Genomic DNA, 24,992 nt, shown 5'->3' with positions numbered 1-24,992 from the left:
GAGATTCATTTATTTATTATAGTCAAATCATGAAAATGCATGTTCCGCAAAATATTAAGTGACAACCCCAAAAACAATTCCAGCCTTTCTCTTGTGGCATGGCACCTTGTTGCATAATTTCATGACAAGTTCATACCCTTAAATCAAGTTTTTGTCTGGAAACCAAATTGCCAATGGATACTAAACAATGATGACGACAGCAGCATGATACCATTATATGACAACAATTAGATATATAATTGTTATTTTTTGCATGAAATCTTTTTTCCATGATCGTATCTCAAATAAGATCAAACCTCGCCCTATGCATTTTAATATCTTTTGGTCATCAAATTTGATATTTTAGGTCTGCCTTAGGATGCACACCAATAATGCATTATTCAAATCATAAACCTAGTTTAAATAGGTATGAGGTACATTTGGTGTACCATATACATTTAAAGAAGGATGGTGTCTTAGCCCACAGTGATAGGTGAGACTTGAATAAACTTTGAGAGTTACTGATCTTCAGTCATAGCAATGTTGTTGGTGATCAGCTAACTATTCTAATATCTGGAGTATGGAGGGATGTTATTCCAACCTCTTACATTGCACAAATGTAAATGTATCATAAGTTACCATAGATAATACCAAATGTTAAAATGTTCATAACATTAACTGCTCTTTGGTAACCATGGCAACAACTAAATGATCATAAAACGCAAATGGAAATTAAGGCCTTTTATTTGCTAATGTTAAAAAATGTACAAAAGCCATGATGATCTAAAATCTCTAACTACAAAATGTCATCACAAAAACTGGTAGTCCACTGAGAGCCATATTACACATAGTATGCAGGCTTCTTAACATTGATACCATACTCGGCCAGAGCTGGGGTCAGGTCATCCATTGTCAAGGTTAATTTCTTGTCCTGAAATTAAGATATTGAGCATTAATGGAAAATTAAGTGATATCCTGCCACATTATGGTAAAAAGGGGATGGCAAAATGTTCAAAACTGCATAACTCAAAAACTACGTTTTGAAATTTTACTGAAAATTGAACTGGACCTGTATTTTATGGTACTGAACAACTGTGCAAAGTTTTAAAAAGATCATTGGTCTATTCTCAAGGAAACCATTGGGGAAAGAACAGACAGATGAACTGAAAGACATAATACTTCACCATTTCTTGTGGCAGGGTTAAATAAGCAAACAAGAGGCTCCCAGGAGCCTGAATCGCTCACCTGGTTGCATTTTGCCTTTCAAGGGCGACAAATTAAACAAGAAGTTGTCCAACAATTTTGACTCAAGAAAACTTTGATAGGACTTATAAGGATTATTTCAGCAAATGAAAGTCTAAATCTATCATAGTTTTTAAGGCATTGGCTGATAGCCGTAAAAAAAAAAAACCCTGTCATTTTCCCCTGTCAAGGGCAATAACTCTTATAAGAAGGCATCTGACAACTTTTATGCCTGAAGACTTGTAATCCTAAGAATAAGGATCATTTCAGCTATTAAAGAGTTTGGCTAAACCTAACCGTTTTGGAGATATATATGCAAAAAACTAATCTCTAACCCTTATTTTCTATTTTAAGTAACAGCGGTCATGTTTTTCAACGGATCAAAAATCCCCACATCAGTTCTATGCATGATACCCCAAGGAACATTCATACCAAGTTTGGTTCCAATTGGGCAAGTAGTGTCAGAGGAGAAGATTTTTGAAAGAAAAACATTAAAAATACCAAAAAACTTTGAAAAAGGGCAATATCTCCAACATACCAGAACAAATTAAAATGAAAATTTGACCACAGATTGATCTCATCATTCAGAACACTTTTACGCATGTCAGAATTTGGCTAAACCTAACCGTTTTGGAGATATGTGCGAAAAAACTACTATCTGACCCCTATGTTCTATTTTTAGTAACGGCGGCCATGTTTTAGATGGATCAAAAATCCCCACATCAGTTCTATGCAGGATACCACAAGGAACATTCATACCAAGTTTGGTTCCAATTGGTCTAGTAGTTTCAGAGGAGAAGAGTTTTGAAAAATTGTTGATGATGACGACAAACGACGACGGACGCCAAGTGATGGCTTTCTTCCTAAAAGTGGGCCATTGAATGGTGAATAATAAAATCAAGTCACTTTTCACATCATATACTTTATAAATCCTTGCTGGGTGTTTTTAGAAAAGCAGAGACTGCTTACCCTACCAGGGCACATGATCCATGCTCCAAGATTTTAGTTGGTTTTGAGTTGCTCATTTACTTTTTTTCTTTGTATGTATCATTTTGGTTATGTTCTTTGTTGTGTGTGTCTGTTTCCATGTCTGGTCTTTGTCCCTAGATTACATTCTTTTGATTTTCGCTAGAACCTTGGTTCCCTTTGATCAACCTTTCAGGACAGAAGCTTATATAACTTCTGTCCAATAAGTCATGAGATATGAAAAATGCCATAAAATAATTTTCATTTATATTACACATATTTAGTGAGCATGCCTCTAGGGTTGTCAAGAATTTAGAACCCTTGCAGTTATTGCCCACTCTAATATAACTTATATAGACGATTTTCACGTTCACCGTTTACTTTGAATATGGTCTAGGGATTCATTCTAGACAAAGAGAGGATATCAGATTTTAAGGCTGCTAGAACAGTAATAGTTGTGTGGAAATATGCCTCTCTGAACTTAAAAATATCTTTAATACTTGTATAATACGTGTATAAATATCATTTAAAAATTCTCTGTGCAGTGATCGATTCAAGTTTCTGTTTCTTTGGCTCCCATTGCAATGTCTCCCATCTTACGGCTGTTGACCTAAACATAAGAAACAAATTTTTCCAGAACAGAAATGTCTAAGTTTCTAAAAAGTATAGTCTAAATGTAATGTGTAAAATGTGACCTATATACTGACCTTTCCTTTACTTTTACTCTGGCCAGAAGATGATTTCATTTTACAATGCTGGAGAGCTTCATTGGCAATATCTGATACAAACTTCTGTGCTGCAATTGACACAAGTCGAGTTCTGAAAAATAGTTTCAAAATATCAGGTTATTAAACTAAAACTTGGTCTTGACCAATCCAATCTCCAAAGGGGTCCATGAATGGTCAGCACTGCCTCCTCATGAAAATGCAAGTTTTTAAAATTATTAAAATTTTGATATGTTAAAACATGATAAATACTCTGAAATGAAAAATAATTCATTAAATGATCATGCAAATTTGTTTGCTAGTATTGTGTCATTAAAAGCAGATAAATATATTCTGTTTTTTTTTCATACAAATATGTATTTCTTAACAAAAGCAATTTGCACCCCCTATAAATCTCTAGATCCACCACTCCTTTTTTACAACTGCTTACCATAGATTTTATAGAGAAGAAAAAGGGATGAATGACTTGATTTTCACAATTTTAAAAGCATGAGAAGTGAAACAGAAGGTAAGCATGGAATCTGATTAAGCATTCCATTTTTTTTTAAAAGCAACACAAAAAGATACATAAGAAACTTAAAATCTATGGAACAAGCCTGTAACACAGCTTATTATAGTTGCTCATGACAAAGAATTATGTCTACCACAAAAAATGTTAGTGATACTCACATTCTGGGATCTGATGCCTCAAACCCTGCCCTGTTCAGGTAAAATGCTGTCACAGAGTCAGGTATCTGAACAAAAAGTAATCGAAATTAGAATAAAAATAAACCCCAAGACAAGAAGATTCAAAGTTGTTTATACATGTAGCATTAAAGGTTTGGTTTCTGCACGCCTTACATGAATCTGAAAAAAATTGATGTGATGCCTGAAAAAATGTCTACCACACATAAAATTTTTTGGTTTCATTTTACAATATACATTAAAATTAGACATATTCCATTCAGTCACTACATGCTGTTAGACTGTCACTTTCAAAATTTTACGATTGATTTGTTTAATATACTGAACTAAAAGATATGCATTAAAGTAAGCATACATACTGTTGGTGCATAGTCTTCCAGATGTTGAACAAAGTCTGTCAGTGGTCCTCCTGCCCTACTGTCAGAGGTCACCTGGGTCATGTTACCATGGCTACCTTGTTGTGAACTCTCATCTGAAAAACAAAATTATACATAGTCTTTATATAAAATCAACAGCTTTGGACAATTATATTGATATGTAAATTCTTAACCAATTGTTTGCATATACAGGCTACCGAGAAAGAAAGCAACAGAAATTGAGACATAGGTTTTTTTCATTGAAATTATCATGTGTGTGGACATATGGATGGACATGCATTTTATAAAAACATTAATGTAAATGTCTGTCAGTTAAGTACCAGTCTATAGTAGATTATCTCCCTTTGGTGGACAGTCTATATGTACTATTCAGTCTCTTATAAACCTGAAGAAACCAACCCAATAAAATAAACATTATTTCAGTATGACCTTATAAGTCTTTACCCAAGCACAGTGTCACCTCTTTTAAACCTGAAGAAATACACTCCACAAAAAACTAAACATTATCTCAGCATGACCTTAAATGTCTTTACCCAGGCAGAGTGTCACCTCTTACAAACCTGAAACAAGGTCAACAAGTCTCTCCACTCAATATCTCTACAAAATCGTGCAACAATTTATGTTTACCATAAATCAGTGTCAATATCTACTACCGGTATACTGTGTCTATACATTGTGCATTGAACTCTGATACTTTGTCAATACCTATATCACATGTATACCTAAAAGGCATTTAAGGTAAAATGAGCTACATGTACAATAATTTGTACCAGCACATGAAATCCAATTTAAAAATGTATATAGCAACAAACTTCACAGAAAAGTTAGACAATATACAGTGAAACCAAACCAAATTTTTACTTTAAATAATTGTTTGGGTTCAACAAGTTCAGAGTTTACTACAATTAAGCGATACATAAAAAGAGCTGACTTCAAAATTTGACAGGCTTCATTTGAGTTATGTACAGACAGGTTTCCAATTTAATCAGGGGTCAGTTTAGTAGACAGATTACCGATTTAAGAATTGCATATTGTTCAAGCATTTCTGGATGTGGAAATTTGAGTGATACATAATGCACCTGGTATTGTCTACACCAATATCAACCTAATTCTAAACAAATCGTATTTTCTCCACACAGGGTCATGTACATGTAGATTTATGAAAAGCATCATTTTGTAGTAGATGGAACTTCTCATGACATTCTGATGTTAAGGCAGGGAAAAAAGATTGGATATGGTGGAACCCAACAAAGGCACAAGTTTATAGCCTAAATTCAAACAGAGATCACAAATAGGTCTTTTCTGGATATTAATTTGATTTCACATCTTGGACACTGTCCATTATGTATTCAATAGTAAAAGACTTATTTACTGTGATTTATCATCATGTTTTTCCCCCGTGTGTGATATTTGCATTAGATCTGTTGTATAAAGTGTATAAGAGTTGTTTCTGGAGTGGACTGAATATATTTCAGCAATAAAATTATTTACAGAAGATATTTTATTTGATGTATCAATGTTACCTGCAGAGCTCTGCCTTATTCTTACATTGAATGGTGATTTTGTTGACTTCTACTTGTGTCCCATCCCATTTTTCATTTTATCATCATCATTTCATGTTCATTTTATCATCTATTTCATGTTCATTGCCTGAATATAGCTGAAATATCGCTGCACTGGCTTTCAACCACAGTCAATCAATCAATCTATTGATTTCTTAATGATTAATTCTTTCATCATTGTATACTACCGTAGATCAGCAGATCTCTAAAAGTGAATGGACATATTGAAGGTGAGTAACAGTTAACTTCAGGGAAAAAGAGTTGTTCTTGCCTCGATTAGACAACAATCATCCGACAAACTCCATTCGGTAGTTAACAGTTATAGTTAAGTTTCCACCCTTTGAAAGCTGGTAAGCTGCCCTGGCTTATGCAAAAATTTAAGATGAAAATGAGACTGGGTCAGTCTCTACATCACAAGTCTCTTCGTCAGTAGCTGTCAGCTATTTTAATAAATGGTGATTGATGTTACGGATATATATGATTATCGATCTAGTTTTGAAAAAGTTAATTTACTATTCAAGTGTCAAGTAGTGTGTGGCTTATGGAGATTTAAACTAAATTCTATCATTTCATAAATTTATTTAAGTTTGAAAGAAAGAACTCTTTCTCCTGAAGTAAACTATAAAACTGGATGTAATAAATTTCAGCAAAAATGTTAAATGTATCACTGTTACTACTTATCGGCCCTGCCTGCTTCTGACATTGATCTGTAGTTACCATCCTGTCATGGCAGCAAGACTTGAAACAATTAAGACAAAACAGTGTATACTTTTATTGTATATAAAACAAAAATCAAGCACCATATGATGAAGACAAAAAAGTCTGCATAGTTACAACAGATCTACTAAGTATATATGTATAGTGTGACATTGATATGTGACAACAATATAGGCATATCAGACAGTCAATAGAAAGTCAGGGCAGAGTCAGGATTAAATTGAGGGGTCCCTAGGTGTGAAAATAACACAAAAAAAAAAAGAAAGTGGTAAGATGTTTAAGACCTGATTCTTTTAAGGATTATTAATGCAAAAGAAATTTCTTTTCTTTTTTTTTTAATTTTAAGGGAGGCACGTAAACTGAGCATGCACACCATTATTCATAGAAGGTAAAAATTGTGTCTGTTTTAGTTCAGCCTTTGAACTTTGGGACTCATGAAAAGCTATTATAATTCTACAAAGAACTAGAAAGCCTGGTAAATATTAATATATTAAATATAAAAATTCTGTCTTCATTTACACCAAAAACAGTAGTCACACTACTAGGCATGATGTTGCTTCCTTTCCCCTTTCTGCCATCACCCTGTCATTTCATAAAATCATTCACAATAATACAAATGTTACATCATCGAAGTTAAAAACTTCATAAAATTTAAGTTAAACAATAATACATAAAAATTGTCCATAAGGACCTGACAATGCCAAATTTAGAGCACTTAATGTTTTACCTAATCTGATATGCCTTAAATATACTATTATACTAACACAACAATAAATCCAAAAGACTCAAAATTTGCAAAAGGAAAGACCAAAACTTTTCTGGATTACACAATTTCACAAAAATAACTTTCTATTAATCAAGAACTACAAAAAATTCAAAACAGTATAAAAATAAAATTATTTATATGTTCTAAATTTAACACTTGAATTATCTCCCTTTTCCAGCATGATGCCTTTTGTTTCAATTTTCAACTATCCCCCTTAGAATCCACATAGAACAAAAACAAATAATGGTTTTACATGTAAGTACACAAATACAAAGAAAAAAAATTAATACATCACTAACAATATGCATTTAAAAGTTAATAAATGAAGCAAAAATGACTAGCCAAACATAACAAACCATACTAAAAACAAAACGAAAAAGACTAGCAAATCTAACTGTAAAAAAAAGACTAGTAACAAAATATAACAAGGTTAAATATATGCATACGATTAATATAAAGTCTGGATAAAATGCCATATGTAGAAATGTACATAAACCCAGCTGTGGATTCAAAAATTGGAGGGGGGAGGCTGACTTGTTGTTGGAACTTCCAATTTTGTTTTATTTTTTTTAAAAGTATTTGGGCAAAATAGGTAAATAATGACAAAAAACCCTTCAAACATAGTACATTTGTACCTTCTTAAAAAATCTTGGATCCACACCTGTTTATATGCAACTGAGACATGTTAATACATTAAACGCTAATAAATTTCATGAGTAATTTCATAGATTTGCAGTTACACAATTACAATTTCCAAGAAAATGGCAAGACCTGCAAAACCCAATACTATGGAGACATTTTGAAATTATAATAAATTACACTGACCATTCAACGCAGGTTTACATGACCATCAATGTGCAGTTCTTGAACTGTGTTAAGAAAATATGAACAAAATATGGATTTCTCTATAACATGAAACAGTAGACAGCAGGTCTAAAGGAGTAGGTTAATTACTTTATTAAATATGAACCCTATTTTAATTCCTCTCGAGGGTTAGCGAAAACATACTGGGCATCCAACACAACAAACTGGAGAGACAAAACCAATGCGGGGCTGTTTGGGAAGACACAATGAAAATTGCTCTATAGAGACAATGTTAATCAAACTTGTGGTCTGTTGTTATGTGTGTCCAGATAAACATAACCTCTATAGCGCTGCATTTATTGTGTCTTCCAAAACTGCTCCCAGTTCTTTGTGTCACTCCAGTTCGTTGTGTAAGGATCACCATGATCACCAAAACATGCCTTCTAGTCTAAAAAGGGAGGGTACAGGTGGATTTTTTTCACTACTTACTGACATGAAAACAGTGCAGGTATGTACACTGTATTATCTTAATTTAGCACACATTTTGTTTCACAAGAACATCAATAAATTTCTAACTACATTTTTTTGAATTTCTACCAAAAAAAAATATTAAACAACAAATACATTCAGTTTTGATTGATAATTGCATTTCTTTGGTATAAAAATTTAGAGGTTCTTTGTGACAATCATTGTTAGTTATGTTTTAAACATCCAGTGTTCATGTACATTTGTTCTGTCCACATAAATTTCCTATCAATTAAGGAGGTAGATCTAGGGTAAGGGACACAACTCATACAAATCATTTGAAATTTGTATTCGTCATTTTACATCAATGTCATGTAAGTATCAAAGTAGCTTGGACTGTTTTCATTCTGTTTCAAATGAAAGCTTGATAGACTGATAAAAATGAATGTGATACAAACATATCACTGACTTCAAGAGTTATGTCACTTACCGTAGGTCTACCTCCTTAAAGACACTCAGAAAAAAAATCCTCAATAGGTACAGAGAAAACTTCTGAGATGACTTCCTGTTGACATGTAAACTAAACTATATTGTAAATATACATGTATGTTTTTATGTTTAGAAAAGCTCTATAAACCTGGATTAATTATAGACTAAAAATGACACATATGAGACATATAAAGATGGATCTATAGACCTGTGTTTGCCACTTGCCCACTTGTTCTTTTGCCTACTCTACTAATAAGCAAGCATAATCTAACATGTCTAAAATGGGTTAGGCACAGCCTACAGCCCAGCATCATTCTTTCACATTTAAAATCATTAAATAAAGGGAAGATAGCTGAAAGGGGTGAGATAGGATAGGTAAACAGCTGTCCATTTAAAAAAAATCACTATACTGGATCTAGATACTGTAAATAATTCTTTTTTATTTTTCTTATTTCTTGTTTTTGAATTGCATGTCTTAATTCAAAGACTTCTTTCACTTTGAATTCACTCCCTTGACCCATTTCAGAATGCCTGTCTGATAACTTGATAGCTATCTTAAGCCTTGTATGCAATAGAGTATGTAAGTCTTGTTGTAAGTCTCGTTCTAGTTTCATTTTCTTTACTGGAATTTCCCATGTAGAACGTATTGAAAACCGGAGACCGACCTGTATTTTATTGTTTACTTCCAGGTACTCGAAATGCTGCGAACAATGCAAAATCTTCTAGTTCATATTTTCTTCTTTTAAAATACATTTTTATCATGTAGAAACACTGTACAAAACGAATTGTAGACTAAGACCATTCTCGTGAAATCACCGGGGTCACGTAACAAGACTTACATAACCTATGCTTTGAGAATAGAAATAATTAATTACTGTAGCAGGATTTCCAAGTACATGTATGCTTATTGGATGTAAAAAAAACACCTAACAGGTACCTTTAAATGTACATTGTAAAATATGTTTTAAGTGGGCAAGTCTCAAACATTGAATACACATGGAGACAAGAAAAATTGTAAATTATGTACAGATGTACATAAAAATTGTGTCATAATATAAACATTAAAAATACACATGTACACGTGTTTAAGATATACATAAATGTACATGTATTAAAATGATCTATAGGGCAAATATACAAAAACATGAAAATACAGCTATTAGAAAAAAAAACCCAAAAAACAAAAACAAGAAACAAAAAAAAAATGGATACTGTAGGTCTTGAATTTTTTTTTTTTACCAATGGTCAATGTTAACACAAAATTTTTTAAAACACCACTTAATAAAATGCATCTACTGTACCATTGTTTTGCAATGTTTAAAAATTCAGGAAAACATGTACAAGAAATACAGCTGCTCAATGTACATGTATGAGTAGTACAAAATGTACATGTACTTAAAAATAAATATTTACAATAAACAGACTAAATAGCACTTTTCCATAACACAGGTTTTGAGCACTTACATTTGTAGCTTTACATGTATGTAAAAATTTCACTTTTTATTGATAAAAGACCTTAAAAATGTTAAAATCTACAAATTTTCTTTGTACATTGTACAGTACTACTCCTGATTTTTATACCAAGGTCGTTAAAAATATTGACCTTTGAGACAGTTTATAAAGAAATATACAACTTGTACAGTAAAACCAGTCTAAACGAATCACCATTTCAGCTAAGGCAGGTTCAACTGCATGTAGATGTACTTATGCACATGTACATTGTAGTATGTACTTCACAGCTGTTGATACAGCATCAACTTGTACCTTCACACTGTTGGGTTATTTTACCTTATATTTTTGGGGAGTTTTTTTTCTGTATTCTAATACACAAACTGTTCACAAGAGTACATCTCACCAGCACATAATCTCCAAAAGGCTTACCAAACTTTTTTTTCACCCATGTATATCATTAGGTAATTTTTTAAAGCAAAATACATGTTTCAGAAATCTGTTTTATAGTTGTTTTTTAACGGTAATTATGCCATGAACTTGGTTGACAGGAAAGAAGAAAAAATCAAGTGGCAAGAATTACTTGTACAAATCCTAGACCAGCATATGTTTTTCCAAAATATACATGTTTACATGTACAAATATGTATTGAAGTTAAATAAACCATCAGCATATCAACTAACATGTGAATGCAATAAAGGTGAGTATTCTGAACCCTTGAATAATGTTGCCGAACATGTACATGTACATAACATACAAATATATTCATGTACAATGTCAAAATGGTAAAGATGATATAAAATTGATCAGCAGGCACACCAAGTTGATAAGGTAATACATAAGCTGCTTAATAATGCTGAAAATGTGAATACAACCCTTCATTTGTTACAACTTAAGCCATTCATCACATAATGCTTAAATTATCTTCCTTTTTTAAATTATTTCTCTTTATTTATACTTTCAATGGAGTGTCAAATGAGAACTTTGGCTGACTGTATCCGTCTGTGCTATACAGTTTCATTTTCTCCTCAGAGAGAGATGGAGTCTCTGGTTTAGACTCCCAGTGGTAGACAATCTCCTGATCCGATGGACACGTTCTTCGGAATGTTTCATCCTTGTAAGCAGCCTTCAGGTATTTCCATAATCCAATCATGTCATCTGGTATCTCAAAATCTTTGAAGGCTTTAGCAGCAACACGAATGTGCTGAAGTTTTGGCAGCATAAGGCAATCTAAATGAGTGAGCTTTTCACCACACAGAAATGTAGTGTTGGCAGTTTCCAAGAAATCGTTAATTGCCTGTAGCTCCTTCAACAGATGGTCAGCTGAGTGACTCACTTGCTTGATGAAGTAGGAGAATTTGGAGAAAATATCAAGACAGACTGAGTGTGCCTGCATGTTATCATACTGAAGGTTTGGATATGGGAATGTTTCATCAATATACTGCATGATTTCATCATTGTCCGTCCTAATTTCATCGCCATGTTTCAACACTGGCAAGCGATTGGCTAACTTCTTGAAATCTAGAGGTGGTCTAGCCATGTTGATGGTTATCACGTCATAACTTAATTCACCGGCTTTAGATTTAAGATCCAAAACCATATAAAACCTCTGACAGAATGGACATGCTCCATAGCATTCACCATCTTTACCTGCACGCACATACAGTTCGACATGATTTGTCGGCAAAGAATCACCATTAACACTCATTTTCCAACAGAAAGTAGAACCCAAGAAACAAGGCTGACTGGGGAAAAGTTTTAACCAAGAATCAACAATTAAAGTTGCCACAACAACAGCCACTACCAACAAAGATCAGTCAACCTGAAGAGAGAAAGAAAGAAATGTTAGAAATTCTAGAAATCACAATTTTTCAACATAAAGCCCAACTCATGCATGGATACCTCTTTTAGTGTAAGTGAAATGCTGCCTTTTAACCCCATTTTCTTTGAATGGCCACAAAGGTGAAACACCTTTTTGTAAATTATGCCAATTACAAGTACATTTAATGTATGCTACATAAATTCAAAAGCCAAATGAATTTCATTTGAATTTAAAGAAGATGCAACTATGATTGTTCAAAAGCACAAGTGTGATTCATCCAGGGCAATGGTCGATATGCAACAGGTACAAATACTATATGAACTAGTATGATCAAAATTGTAATGATTTCTGATTTTTAAAATGTCAGATGTTGATATTTTTGGTGGGTGTGTTGGATTAGTGTAGGAGTAATTGTCTTCCTGGTTGCCATTTATAACTTCTTTTTAACGCCCAAAACATTGAATGTTTATTTGTTTATTTTTCTCTTTCAGTAAAAACTCAAGAGTTATTTTTCATGAGTTATTGATTCAAATCCTGCCTTTTTCATTCACCCTGTATGTATTATGAATGTTGTTCAGTGTAATATATACATGTACGGGTCATTGTCATAGATGGATTCAAGGGTGGTGAGCCCTGAAGCCCTTCCTCTCTAATCTCAAAAAGTTTGGTTGCTTATGGTATAAACATATACATGTAGTAAAAAATGAAATTCACTTGAGTGGGCCCTTCAGCCCCCCTATTTTTTTTTACAATTTTTTTTTTGGGATGTGCCACTGATTGTCTTCCCAGCAATACTACTGACAAATCAATCTTACTATAACAAGTAATTTTATGAACTAATGGAATTCCTAGCCCTGTTGTCTGTTAATGTCAATGTGTACTTTGACAATAGACAAGAAGCCAAAACATTACGATTATATTATTATTGATCAACAGCTTTAGATAATGGTCTTAAAAATATATCAGTCAGTGGCTTGTGGTAAGATGTTAAAAGATGTTTGGTCCCTTTGTTTACATACCAGGGATATCCACTACCGAGGGCGAAAAAACCATTAATAAAATGTCAGACTTGTAAGTTGTATGTTTTTGCCATTCTTTGATCCACTGACACTTGACTTAAGTAGCACTCCAACTAAGGATCATGCAAAATCTGATTCATGGGTAAAAAGCCTACATATTTTTATTTTTGATATTTTGTTTGAAATGTCATAGTAAACAGAAATTAACATGTGGTTTTTCATATAACCCATGCTCTTAGAAGATAAAAATTATATAGAATGCACTGTAGATTTCAAAATTAAGGGAGATAACTCTGTAAATGGCGCTCAAATACAATAGAATCTACTGGATTTTCAATGTGGATTATCTCCTAAGAGCAGGCAGATTTGAATGAATAATTACATATTTCATAGTATAGACCCATAAAACAACTTATTTACAAAAATAAAAATATGTAGCCTTTTTTGGGGTGTATCACTTTTTTCAGATTTTGCATGATTCTTACAAAGACAGCTACTTAACATGAAATTAATTTTCAGCCCACCTAATGTAAAAATATTCTTTTCCAGAATTTCTAACATTCCTTTCCATATACAATACAAGTATGTAAATAAAGTTAAATTGAAACATGTAAAACCAACACTCAATTAAAGCTAAAGGAATTATCTCCCCTATTCATAAATTCTGTTTGGCAGAATTACTTCCCTTGGTTTCAAAGAGTATATATGCCATAAATTTAAGCACTGAAAAGTATTTTTTTTCACTGGATACTTTATGTTAAAATTACATCTGATGATCAAACATTAAATGCAAACACTTTTCTTATTTGAGACACAAAATATATATGACAATTTCAAAGTCAAATTTACTTAAAAAATTGACAAAGTTCAATAAATTATATAATATCTATACCTTAGGAAAGATCTAAGTAAATCCAACATGCACCGACATAAAGTTACAGTATTGAACACCTTTGTCAAAAATCTGATCAAAAATAACTTTTTCCTTTATAAACTACTCATTCACCACCTCCATATGACCTCAATAATATTTGGTCGTAATCATTCGACCTGCGGTAGCAACATATTTCTTACACTAAGAATCGGTGATATTTGGGCCACACCTTGTTGTTATCTATCCTCAGGGCCTTTAAACGTAGAGGTATAACCAGCGAGATAGCAGTATGTACATACCAGGGCTTAAGTATTAGCTCTCATCAAATTCAAACAATTTAAATATTTCAGTGTATCGAAAATGAGAATTGATTGACAATGAAATTAAATTGTACCTTATCTGAATAACAACTACTGTTCAGAGAGTCGACATGATAAATGCATGTTCTGGGACATGTTGTCTTAAATGGTTATATATACAATGTATGCACATGTACTAGTATCTGATCACTTCAAAGTTTTGTTCTTTTTTTTAGAAATAGAACTATAACTTGTAATCAGTTTTTAAAAACAGACTCTCAATTTTTTTAAAACCACATACATAAATGATATATAAATACTGTAAGCAGTAATATACTGCACCTCCATAGATATAATCAGATAAATCCTTTACAATACACCAAGTCCAACACACAATCACAAGCATAAATATACTGTTTATTGTGATGACTGCACTGCATAATATGATGGCAATAAAGTAAAATTATACTTGTCTCTTGTACATAGAAAATAACAAGAAAAATCACCGAATTATTAGTCAAAAACTCCAGGTTTATATTCAAAGAAGGAGAGTCTATATAAGAAATGACAATATACATGTACATGGAAGAATTCAAAATCAGACAATGTCTCTTTGTATTGTTTAGAAACATTTTTATCTCATTATAGACTAAATTTGTTTACAAGAGTCCATTCCCAAAAGATATGTTCATATACATATACATGTATACCATGTATGTAAAATTTGCACACTTACATTGTAATAACAGATCTAATGCTTTAAAAGAAAAGACCACCATGGCAAACATTTCAAACTTCATTAATGCTGTCTTATTGGTACCAACCTTATCACATGGTTTGTACTTAAAACATCCAACAGGAAATGCATCAAACTGAGATGAAAAAGAAATACAACTGCAAGAGATAGGAGTACCCAAAACGTAGCTATTACTATAGCAGAAATATTTTAAGCATGACATCATTATGTGATGAATGAACTCAAAACCATCCCCATGTCCTCTGCCTCTAAGGTACTTGTACAATTTTACATGTCAATCACCTGATATGACCCCTAACTCAATACATCTATATCTATTTGATGTATTTTTGCATATATATTAAAATTACATTAGACTGATCAGTACAAACTGGTACACGTACATGTAAATTAGAAGTCTGAATGAAGTCTTATGGGATAATTTGGGCAGACGCCTAACAGTTGTGCCCCCCCAAAAAATGTGCAAAGCATGTGTCATGAATGTCTTAAAAATGTCCCCTTGATTTGACCTACAAAAAAGTAGGCATTAGGTAGCAGTCTCTTACAACTTTATATGTAAAATGAAAATACATTTTGTACTTTATTCAAAAGATAGCTTCAATATAAGGCTCGGTATACATGTACATGTATATGCTAACACGATATAGAAATTACGTATACAGGTAGGTATACCTCCATTCATACACATCCTAAAGCAACCAAAATCACTTACATGTATAACATAAGGCCCAACTATATAAAACGATACAACAAATTTAAGATGGATTCATCCACAGATTGTTGTGACAAAAGTTTTCTTTTTCAATCCATGTTGTCAAAAATGGCAAAGGTCCCATGAAACAAGAAGTTGATATCTGACAGCACCTAAAATCCCTTACATCATATGCCCAAACTATATAAAGCTACATACTATATATGAAATCAATCCATCAATTGGAAGCTGACATAACTGCAACAAAATTCCAACAGACGACAGACGGACAAGGTGATTCCAAAATACCACCCACTCGTTACTACTGAAGTCACTGAGGGTAATATTTTTCTACCACCACAATACATGTACACGCATTTATCTAGTATTATTCAAAAATCAATTATTTAAACCAAGGTAACATCTTCATCTTCAAAAATAAAAGAGTAATTCATAACATTACATGTACCTGTATGCATGTCCTTGAATAAATTCCATCAAATATAAGAAGGCATGTGAATGGTGTTGATAGAAGTTTGAATGAACACGATGTAAATTAAATCAGGCAGTAAACAAATCCCACTACAGACTTGTTAATAACATTGATTGGCAGTGAAGACAACATCTTGATAAAATTCACTGGAAATTCTCCAATACAATTGTACATTGTAATACATGTTTAGGAGAAATAGGCTGGAAGTCCCCCAGAAAATAATTAACAGAACATTATGTCTACAGTCTGTACATGTACATGCTGTACTGGTATATTTTTTTTAATGTACAATACAAAATGCAGATGTAATTTATATAATTAGACTGGTGAACACATATGAATGTACATCGTACAAACACTTAATTCAAAATTAATATAATACATGACATGTACATTTCAAATTGAACTGAAATTTCTATTACAATTTCTTCCAAGATAATTTTGGAAAAAAAATTCTGCTTTATCACTAATCAGTAATCTTGGTACAATATGTACCTAAAAGACATTGTGTAATGAACATTACATGTACATGTACAATGTATACATATATATATATATGCATGTTCAGTTTTCTTGAAACACATTTGATGATCCTACCTCAGTGCCATGAAAAAGGTACAAAATTCTTTGGCATGATGATATGAAATTCCTCAAGGCAGTACACCTAATTATTAACATCAGTCAATTACACTCATTTATTTTAACACTTACTATAATCCTCCTACATAAATCTTCATATGTCATACCCTAATTAAGTAATACGTTTATGATGTCAGATGATGTCCATTTTTATGTTTACAAATATCCTGTCAGGCCAAAAAAATAATAAGTCCTGTTTCTTGCCACCAGCAAGAATGAAATAGGATAGGTTGGTATGGAAATTATTTTTCATAAACTTTTTGGTATCAGTCTTGTATTACATATTCCTGAGCAGGTGTACATCAAATCATGGAGGCTAAAAAATACAGTGTGCTTCCTTTTTGCCTTTTCTTGTTTTCATTTCTAGGCAAATGACTATCATTTTTCATCACAAGTACAGGGAAAATATCAATCTATGACACAAAAATATTGTTTTTGAAGAAAAACAGTATTTTCATGAAAAATAATGCTTCAGAAAACAGGTCTATTTTATGAACTCAAAATAAAAGTGGAAGTAGAAAAAGCCTGTTTTTAGTTGACCTGTTCTGGTGTACCAAAGTTCGTGCCTTTTTTTCTAAAATGGACCTAAAATTATTTTTGACATTTCCGTAATTGAAAAACATGGTCAAACTATAGATTGAAACTTTGTCTATTTTTTTAAAAATCATGAAAATTTAAGGTATACTACAGAAGCCTATGGGTAAAAGAATACATGACTGAGACCTTTTACCTTGAACTAAAGGGGAAATAATCTAGACTTCAACAGTGCTCGAGTCAAAAAGGCTGTATAATGACATAATAAATATTATGTTTAGGGTATGCATAAAAAATCAGGAATCAGGAAAAAGACATATCATTTTTTTTGGCCTCACATGTAACAATATTTTCTAATTGATCATGACAAGCATATAATATGGCAAAAAATATTAAAATAGCATGTGGTAACTGTTCAAAAGATACATTTTTAGAAGCTTTGAGGAACAAACATTTAGCCTTAATTGGCTATTCAACTTTTCGTCAAGGATGTTAAAATCCCTATCAGAGATGGAGGCAAACATTTAACTTTCATTTTGCAGGTGCTTTCAGATGTAAAAACATCTTCTTGGTTGAAAATGAGTCAACACTTTTAAAGTACAGGGGATTCTTGTTAATGTCTGAAAAAATTATGCAATTCACAAGAACTTTGCAATTACAATGTTACAGAAATTCCCATTTCAAGGGAATACTGTATATTACAATGCTTTCAATGTTTAAGTACTTTTCTGTCTAAGAATCAGGCAAACCCTGTACAAGGTGTGGCACATGAAAAAAAAAAACTGAGTTTTTATTGCACTATCCAAGAGCAAATGTACATGTATTTACAATCTTATAACCTCCAGAAATAACCATCAAAATCGTCCTTTTTCAGATATTGAAAGGTCAAATTTTCTTGAAAAGCACAACAGATACCAGGAAAATTTTCCTGCACTTTTCCCTTATATAAGTAGTCAAAAACTATCTGTCACATACTTGAGGCAAAAAAGACCAAACTGAGAAAAATGATGTGCCACCCATTGCCTAATTCTTACACAGAATGGTACTCAACAGCTATCTTTTATTCTCCTAAATGTATGTAATCATGTCTGTCTCGAAAAGCACAGAAATAGGCTCAAGTTTTTACAAAAAATTCACAAGTACTAAATAATTGTTTATAAAAATGAATAAATTTTGAAAAAAAAAATATTGAAGCAATTACTAGGAAGATGAATTTTTTTAAATGAAAATTTAAATTACAACAAATACATGTACTATACATACATGTACATGTACATGAAATAAAAATAAATATTATTACCATTACAACATGTACATGTACATGTAAATATTTTTATGGTCAACTGCAAAAAAGTTTTAAGACAGTATGGGTCACTTAAAAAAAAAAAACAAACGAACTTGAGTCCATCACAGTCCTTTCCTTCAAAATTCTCAACGACAAGCCCGAATAGTAGAGGACAGTGTAGTACGAAACTTGCCCAAAACAAGAAAAGTACACACTATTTCACTTGCCCAATCAATGTATACTAGCCCCAGGCTACAGGTTAGTGGCTAAAGCCGAGCACTGCCATCAATACATATATAAAACAAGTCCTTCCCACACAGTGAAAGCAGCCCCCAACCCTTTATTTTTGGGAAATTTTTGCCGTATTTTCAACACATAATATGATATGATATAAGGGACAGAACGGTGTTATACATGTATACCAACCAGAACTGAAAACAATACCAAACTGATAAATACATACTCCCAATATTCATTAGGTTACGACTTGCTGAAAAAAAAAAAAAATTCCCCATAAGTGAACAAAGTACTGTGCTGAGAAATAGCATCTCAAGGAACATTGCACTGCCTTCTTTACCTGATTTTAAAAAAATTATGCCTGAAAATTGGGAATTTCCCTCCCTTTGGGAAAAATATTTTTCAACATTTTGGGAAATGACTCCAGGGGAAACAGCTGATATTCAGCTGCAATAAAAGGGTAAAATGAAATCACTATTACATGATGTACTTTGTGTATATAGCCTTCACCAAATTACATGTGTCAAGTATCCTTTCATCAATAAATGCCATGACAAATATTCACCTTGGTATGCAAATTGTACATAAAATATATCTCATCTTGCCAAGTTACATTAAACAAAGCATATCTCTATGTATTTAGTCACCTGAAGTGTGTATTTACTGAGTTTATGTGTTGGGAGTTACCTCAGCATTCTGCTTTTTATTTACATGTATTAGATTTCAACAGACACCTATCCATTGTGGTCATACTCTTCTCTATACAATGTATGTACACCACAAGTATAATATAAACAGCTACAAGATGGCAACAAAATTTGTACTTTACATGTATGTACATATATGTAAGTATCTTACAATGTTTGCCAAGTTCATAAACATGAACATTTGTAAGTTATATACCAGTAAATACATTTGTACATGTACTTTGCACAATCTACAAGTATACATATGTATGTACATGTACATTGTATCTGAAACTATGAAACAGCTAAAACAGTCAGTTGACTACCAGTATAAATAGTTCTTAATGTATTTAAGCTCAGTTAAGACTATAGTTACATTTTGGTTTGACGCAAAACCTAGGTGTTCCTACATGTACTTGCTAATTACAATAGAAGGTGCAGGACCTTTTAAAATTTGGAATAATAGGTCCCCTTACCGAAAACCAAACCTCTTCCGTACAGCTCTGTATAAAGTAATATTGGTCGATTGATTGATTGTTGGTGTTTATTGCCTAAGCAGCAATATTTCAGCTATATCCAGGCGATGAACATGAAATGGATGATAAAATTAAAGTTTGTTCTTGTCTACAAAAACATATGTCTTCCCCTGTGTGGACCACTTGCAGTATCAATCATTCACAGAACAGCTTCATAAAATTCTGTTGAGAGGCTGCAAAGAAGTTGTGCTAGCCAGTTCAGTAATTTGAGAGTTTGACCTGACAAGGGAATTATCAGTTTCTAAGTTCAAAGGGGCATAACTCCCACAAAAATTAGGAGATCAAAAATTTCTTAGTAATATGCACATTAACAATATGTTCTTGCTACATATGATGTACCACATCTAGTAAAATTTGGTTCAGTAGTTTCAGAGAAGTTGCATGTAATTTATGAGGATTTTTGGCAAATTTCTAAGTTCAAAGGGACATAACTCCTAAAAAAATTGGGGTATCAAAATTTTGTGGTAATATGCACAACTACATATGATGTTCTTTAGTTTCAGAGGCGTTGTGCTGATGAACTTTGTGAGGGGCTGACGGACAGCCAGACAGGCCAAATATGAAATGATAATGATAATGAAATGAAAAATGGGGCACAAGGATAAAAGGGTCTATAAATGTTAATTGCCATTGGAAATAAGGAGAGGGGTAGGGTTGGGCAATGTAGCCATGATTCTGAGCACTACTTACTGGACCTTGGACCAACACTAATTTGTACCCCTAAACACAGTTCTTAAGGTAAAAAGTTTACTTGTACATGTACATTATACATACAATGTATATACTACAGTACAGCTCGCAGCATAGTCTGATAAATACCTGGCATCCAATGCCAGGTATTCATTGCTTATTGGCCCTTAATTAACAAGACTCCCATCCCCCAGCATCACCTTTATCAAATATACAACAGGAAATGACTAATTAACTGAACAGGTACATGTACCTACTTGTGGTTTTACCTGTACAGTTAATTATAACACACTGGTGGCTCATCTCAGCATTTTAGAATTAGTATACAATTAGAATAAATTAAAAAGTTTTTTTTTTATAATTTAGGGTTTGAAATTTTAAGTATATTTAAACAAATTTCAAAACTATTTAGTTCTCAGGAAATTTGTAGATGAATTAGTGTATTTACCCAACATCATACATGTAGAATTTTTTTTGTCTTAGATAAGTTTTGGCATTTTGATATAAAACTGAATTGTATTATTACATGTATGTGACAATTTTTATAATTATTATTATCATTTTGAAATATTTTGAAAAACTAGTTTGCAGTTTGAATATTTTAAAAACCATAATTTGGAAGCTATATTTGTTTTTTTTTTTCAGTTGTATGAACACACATTTTTCTGCTTTATGATTTAATATCTGAATTTATTTGAGATGTAGTTAGATTTATTTAATTATTTGTTAACAAATTAAAGTAACAACAAACATTAAAGTTAAAATTGGTTTATTACAGTGGAAATTTTCATATATAACTGCACAAAAAAAATCCCATATTAAAAGCTACCAAAATTCTTTAGAGGTACATTTAACATTGAATATACCACTTATGATAAAACACCTCTATACAACTTCGAGTTGCTACATGCAATTATGATTTGATTTTAAATAAAAGTTTAATAGTATTGCTAACAAGGGAAAGACTACACCATATTTAAGTTAAATGTAATTTACTTAATTTAGTTTTTTCCAGACCAGGAGCATGTCAATTTAAATACACAGCTTTTTCATGTATTCCCAGGTGCATGGTAACCATAGCTGAGAGGTTGAATAAATGATTAGTCCACTGCTTAATCTGAATGTAAGGACTGCATGGGTAATGGGTTAAACCTGCTTTAAGAAGGCCAGAATACAAAATAGGCATTGATAAAATCAGATGTGAATGAATGTACATGTATACCAGTATACAAGTATTATTTTTACTATATGTACACTTTGTACAAAGTCTATGTAGTAAAAGTAAAACAAATCTTTAATGCAATGGTCAAATCTAGATTTCCTATTTAGGTAAAAAAAAAAAAAAAAACAAATCAGAGTGATGTCTGTTCAAGTGTACTCCCCAGGGCCTTTTAATGTGATACTATTTTGATATGATGCAATGATACATTGTATCTTAACTGATCTCCCTGTAGATAATGCTACAAAATAAATGTGATGCTACAATGTCAAAGGAAAATCTGCTATCCATTATTTTTTTAGTTTACCAGGATGCAATGTTAAGTTGTAATATATATTCAAGTTATGTACATGTACAAATGTCTCGTATCAACAGGAGTTTTAATCATTTAGAAAGGAAAATATTACAACTAAAAAGAGATAAAAATGTATTTAAAACACTGGAATACATTAGAAAATATATTAAAAGTTCTCTTAATGAAGGACGAAAAATGATAAATGGAAAAAATTTGATTGCAAAATTTCAATGATGAATCCACCAGTATTGACAACTTTGGGAGTATTGACAGGGGTGGTTAAAACCGATAAAAAAAAAACTGCTGGTAAAAATCGGGTGTCACATTTTATTTACATTACCCGTTACCCTGATTTTCTTGGGAGAACACAGTGTTTAAGAGGTTACCCTACCAACCCTAACTGGTATTTTTTTTTTTATGAAATGCCACTTAACTATAGTTTTTCGGTTGAGCAGGATACACATTTTTAACTATACCTGTGTGTACATGTACCTTCCATTATTACCTTAAAAAGAGACATTTTTTTCTTGATCTTACTTCACCAGATGAAAATCAGGTTTGTTATATACTTTTGTACTTAGGATTATTTATACAGGTAACTTATTGCTAAAAAAATCATCTTTTAGTTTTTTTATACAAACAGGTACATTTGGGGATTCAGTGGGCGGCCAAATCAGAAAATAGCTCCGGACACTGAATCCCAAAAGGGATTACCATGCACACTACAATGTATAAACACTATACATGAGTAAGAGGTATTTAAAGGTCTGGGACTATTCTTTCCAGTCCATCTCTGATACCAACAGTAACACATACATGTGTAAATAAAGTGACATCTATACCTACATGTAAATTCTAATAATGAACTTTAATCTGTTTATTGCCATATTGCCATTGGAAATTAAATTTGATAATTTGTATGAACATGCATGTATTTATTGAGTCATTGGCAGGTCACTGCGGTAACAAACACCTTATGACATGCTTTAAATTTGGACTTCATGTGGATGACTAAATTTCACATCCCGATTAGAAGCCGAGCATTTTAAAATCAGACTTACATGTCTAATGAATGAAGGTAATGGGAGATAACTTTGAGAATAATAACATTAATTTCTGAGTTTCCTCGTAAATTCCGCCCTACATAGAAGATGCAGACACGACAACACTTTATAAATTATTACTTCAGCAAAAAAACACGAAGTTCTAATAAAAAGAAAACCCCTTGGCGCTGTAAAAATCACAAATTGATTCTCTAATTCTTACCAGCTTCTGTGTTCATATTATCATAATCGGTTTCTGTAAGACGAGGGCGGAATGGTTAATTCATTAAATTGTAGCCAATCACTGCTAGCATAACATTTTCCCCATAATGAGGTATCTTAGAGGATATTTCTTAAAAAAAATAATAACAAAGTGTGAAGGATTATGAAAGGGCAGATTTAGGTAAAACATATATTTTCTTTCTAGTTACTTAGAATTAAAATGAGGAAAAGGTGGACACAGAAAATTTGTTGGAGTATATTGTAAGTAATTATTTTTGTCTTATCAGCTTGTTTTGCCAACATCTGCCAGTTCGGGAAAAAATATATGTTTCCTGCTATCCTACCCTAGTTTTTTGTGCCTGTCCTTAACATTATATGGCCATTTATAACAACAATAAAGTCTAGATTGTTTCCCCATTACCTCATTGTAAAATGTTTTTGAAATATAAGATAATTTCCCTTACTATTTTTTTTGCTAGTAGCAGGAAAAAATGAAGACTGTTTCTGTTTTTGTATTGCTTTAAGGTATCGGTACATTGACAGTACAGAAAACGGTTATAATTACTTGTTACAAAATCAAACAAATATAGCCCTGGAATCTATTAAATTGGTCAGGGAAAGTATATTGTAAAACAAGAGGCTCCCAGGAGCATGAATTGTTCACCTGGTTAAATTTTTGCCTTTCAAAGGAGTTGTCTGACAATTTTGACTTAATATGGTGACTTTGATAGGGCTTATTATAAGGATCATTTCATCAATTGAATGTTTTTATCTATCATAGTTTTCAAGATATTGGCTTAAAACTGCTAAAAACATATTTTGACTTTCAAGGGGAAGAACTCTATCAATGAGTTGTCCGACAACATTGATTCCTTGCAAACTATTGTAGGCCTTATCATAAGGACCCTTTCATCAATTTAAAAATTTTTCTAAACCTGGCATTTTTGGAGAATTATGAAAACTTTTGACCCCTTTGTTCTATTTTTAGCCAAGTTTTTTTAGACGGATAAAAAGTCCACATCATATCTATGCATAAAACCTAAAGGAATTTTCCTACTTTGTTTGGTTCTAATTGGTCTGGTAGTTTCAGAGGAGAACATTTTTGAAAGAAATATCATTCAAAGAGCAAAAAAATGTTGAAAAAAGGCAATAAATCCAACACAGCTTAACAGATTAAAACAAAAATTTGTCCACAGATAGATCTTTTATCCATGTCAGCATTTGGGGATTCAGTGGGCGAAAATCTTATGGTTTTGGAGATGTATGCGAAAAACTTCTTTCTGACCCCTATGTTCTATTTTTAGTAATAGCAGCCATGTTTTTCAACGGATACTAAATTCCCACAATAGTTCAATGCTGAATATCCTAAAGAACATTCATACCACAGTTGGTTCCAATTGGTCAAGTAATGTCAGAGGATAAGATT

At 32.3% G+C, this 24,992-nt stretch overlaps 1 protein-coding gene across 8 annotated transcripts; it reads right to left on the bottom strand.

Moving 5' to 3' along the window:
* Positions 1-705: 705 nt before the first annotated feature.
* On the bottom strand, positions 706-23,604 carry LOC148601569 (transcription initiation factor TFIID subunit 10-like). Of its 8 annotated transcripts, none has more exons than XM_088556468.1 (5): positions 23,568-23,604; positions 3,956-4,068; positions 3,582-3,646; positions 2,895-3,006; positions 706-910 (listed from the first exon to the last, which is right to left on the bottom strand). In XM_088556468.1, the coding sequence occupies exons 1-5, from the start codon at positions 23,581-23,583 to the stop codon at positions 821-823; spliced, it is 396 nt and encodes a 131-aa protein (XP_088412594.1). In that variant the 5' UTR covers positions 23,584-23,604; the 3' UTR covers positions 706-820. The 8 variants fall into 8 exon arrangements, with proteins under 8 accessions (XP_088412594.1, XP_088412595.1, XP_088412596.1 ...); XM_088556469.1 differs by lacking the exon at positions 23,568-23,604 and adding an exon at positions 19,102-19,123; XM_088556470.1 differs by lacking the exon at positions 23,568-23,604 and adding an exon at positions 16,157-16,240.
* Positions 23,605-24,992: the final 1,388 nt, after the last annotated feature.

This window comes from Perna viridis, chromosome 12 (genome assembly GCF_037379345.1).
Source record: "Perna viridis isolate PV_CMFRI_1.1 ecotype Kerala chromosome 12, ASM3737934v1, whole genome shotgun sequence".
Classification (NCBI taxonomy): domain Eukaryota; kingdom Metazoa; phylum Mollusca; class Bivalvia; order Mytilida; family Mytilidae; genus Perna; species Perna viridis.
Note: the sequence above shows the minus strand (reverse complement) of the source record. Positions and strands in the feature narration are given on the sequence as shown.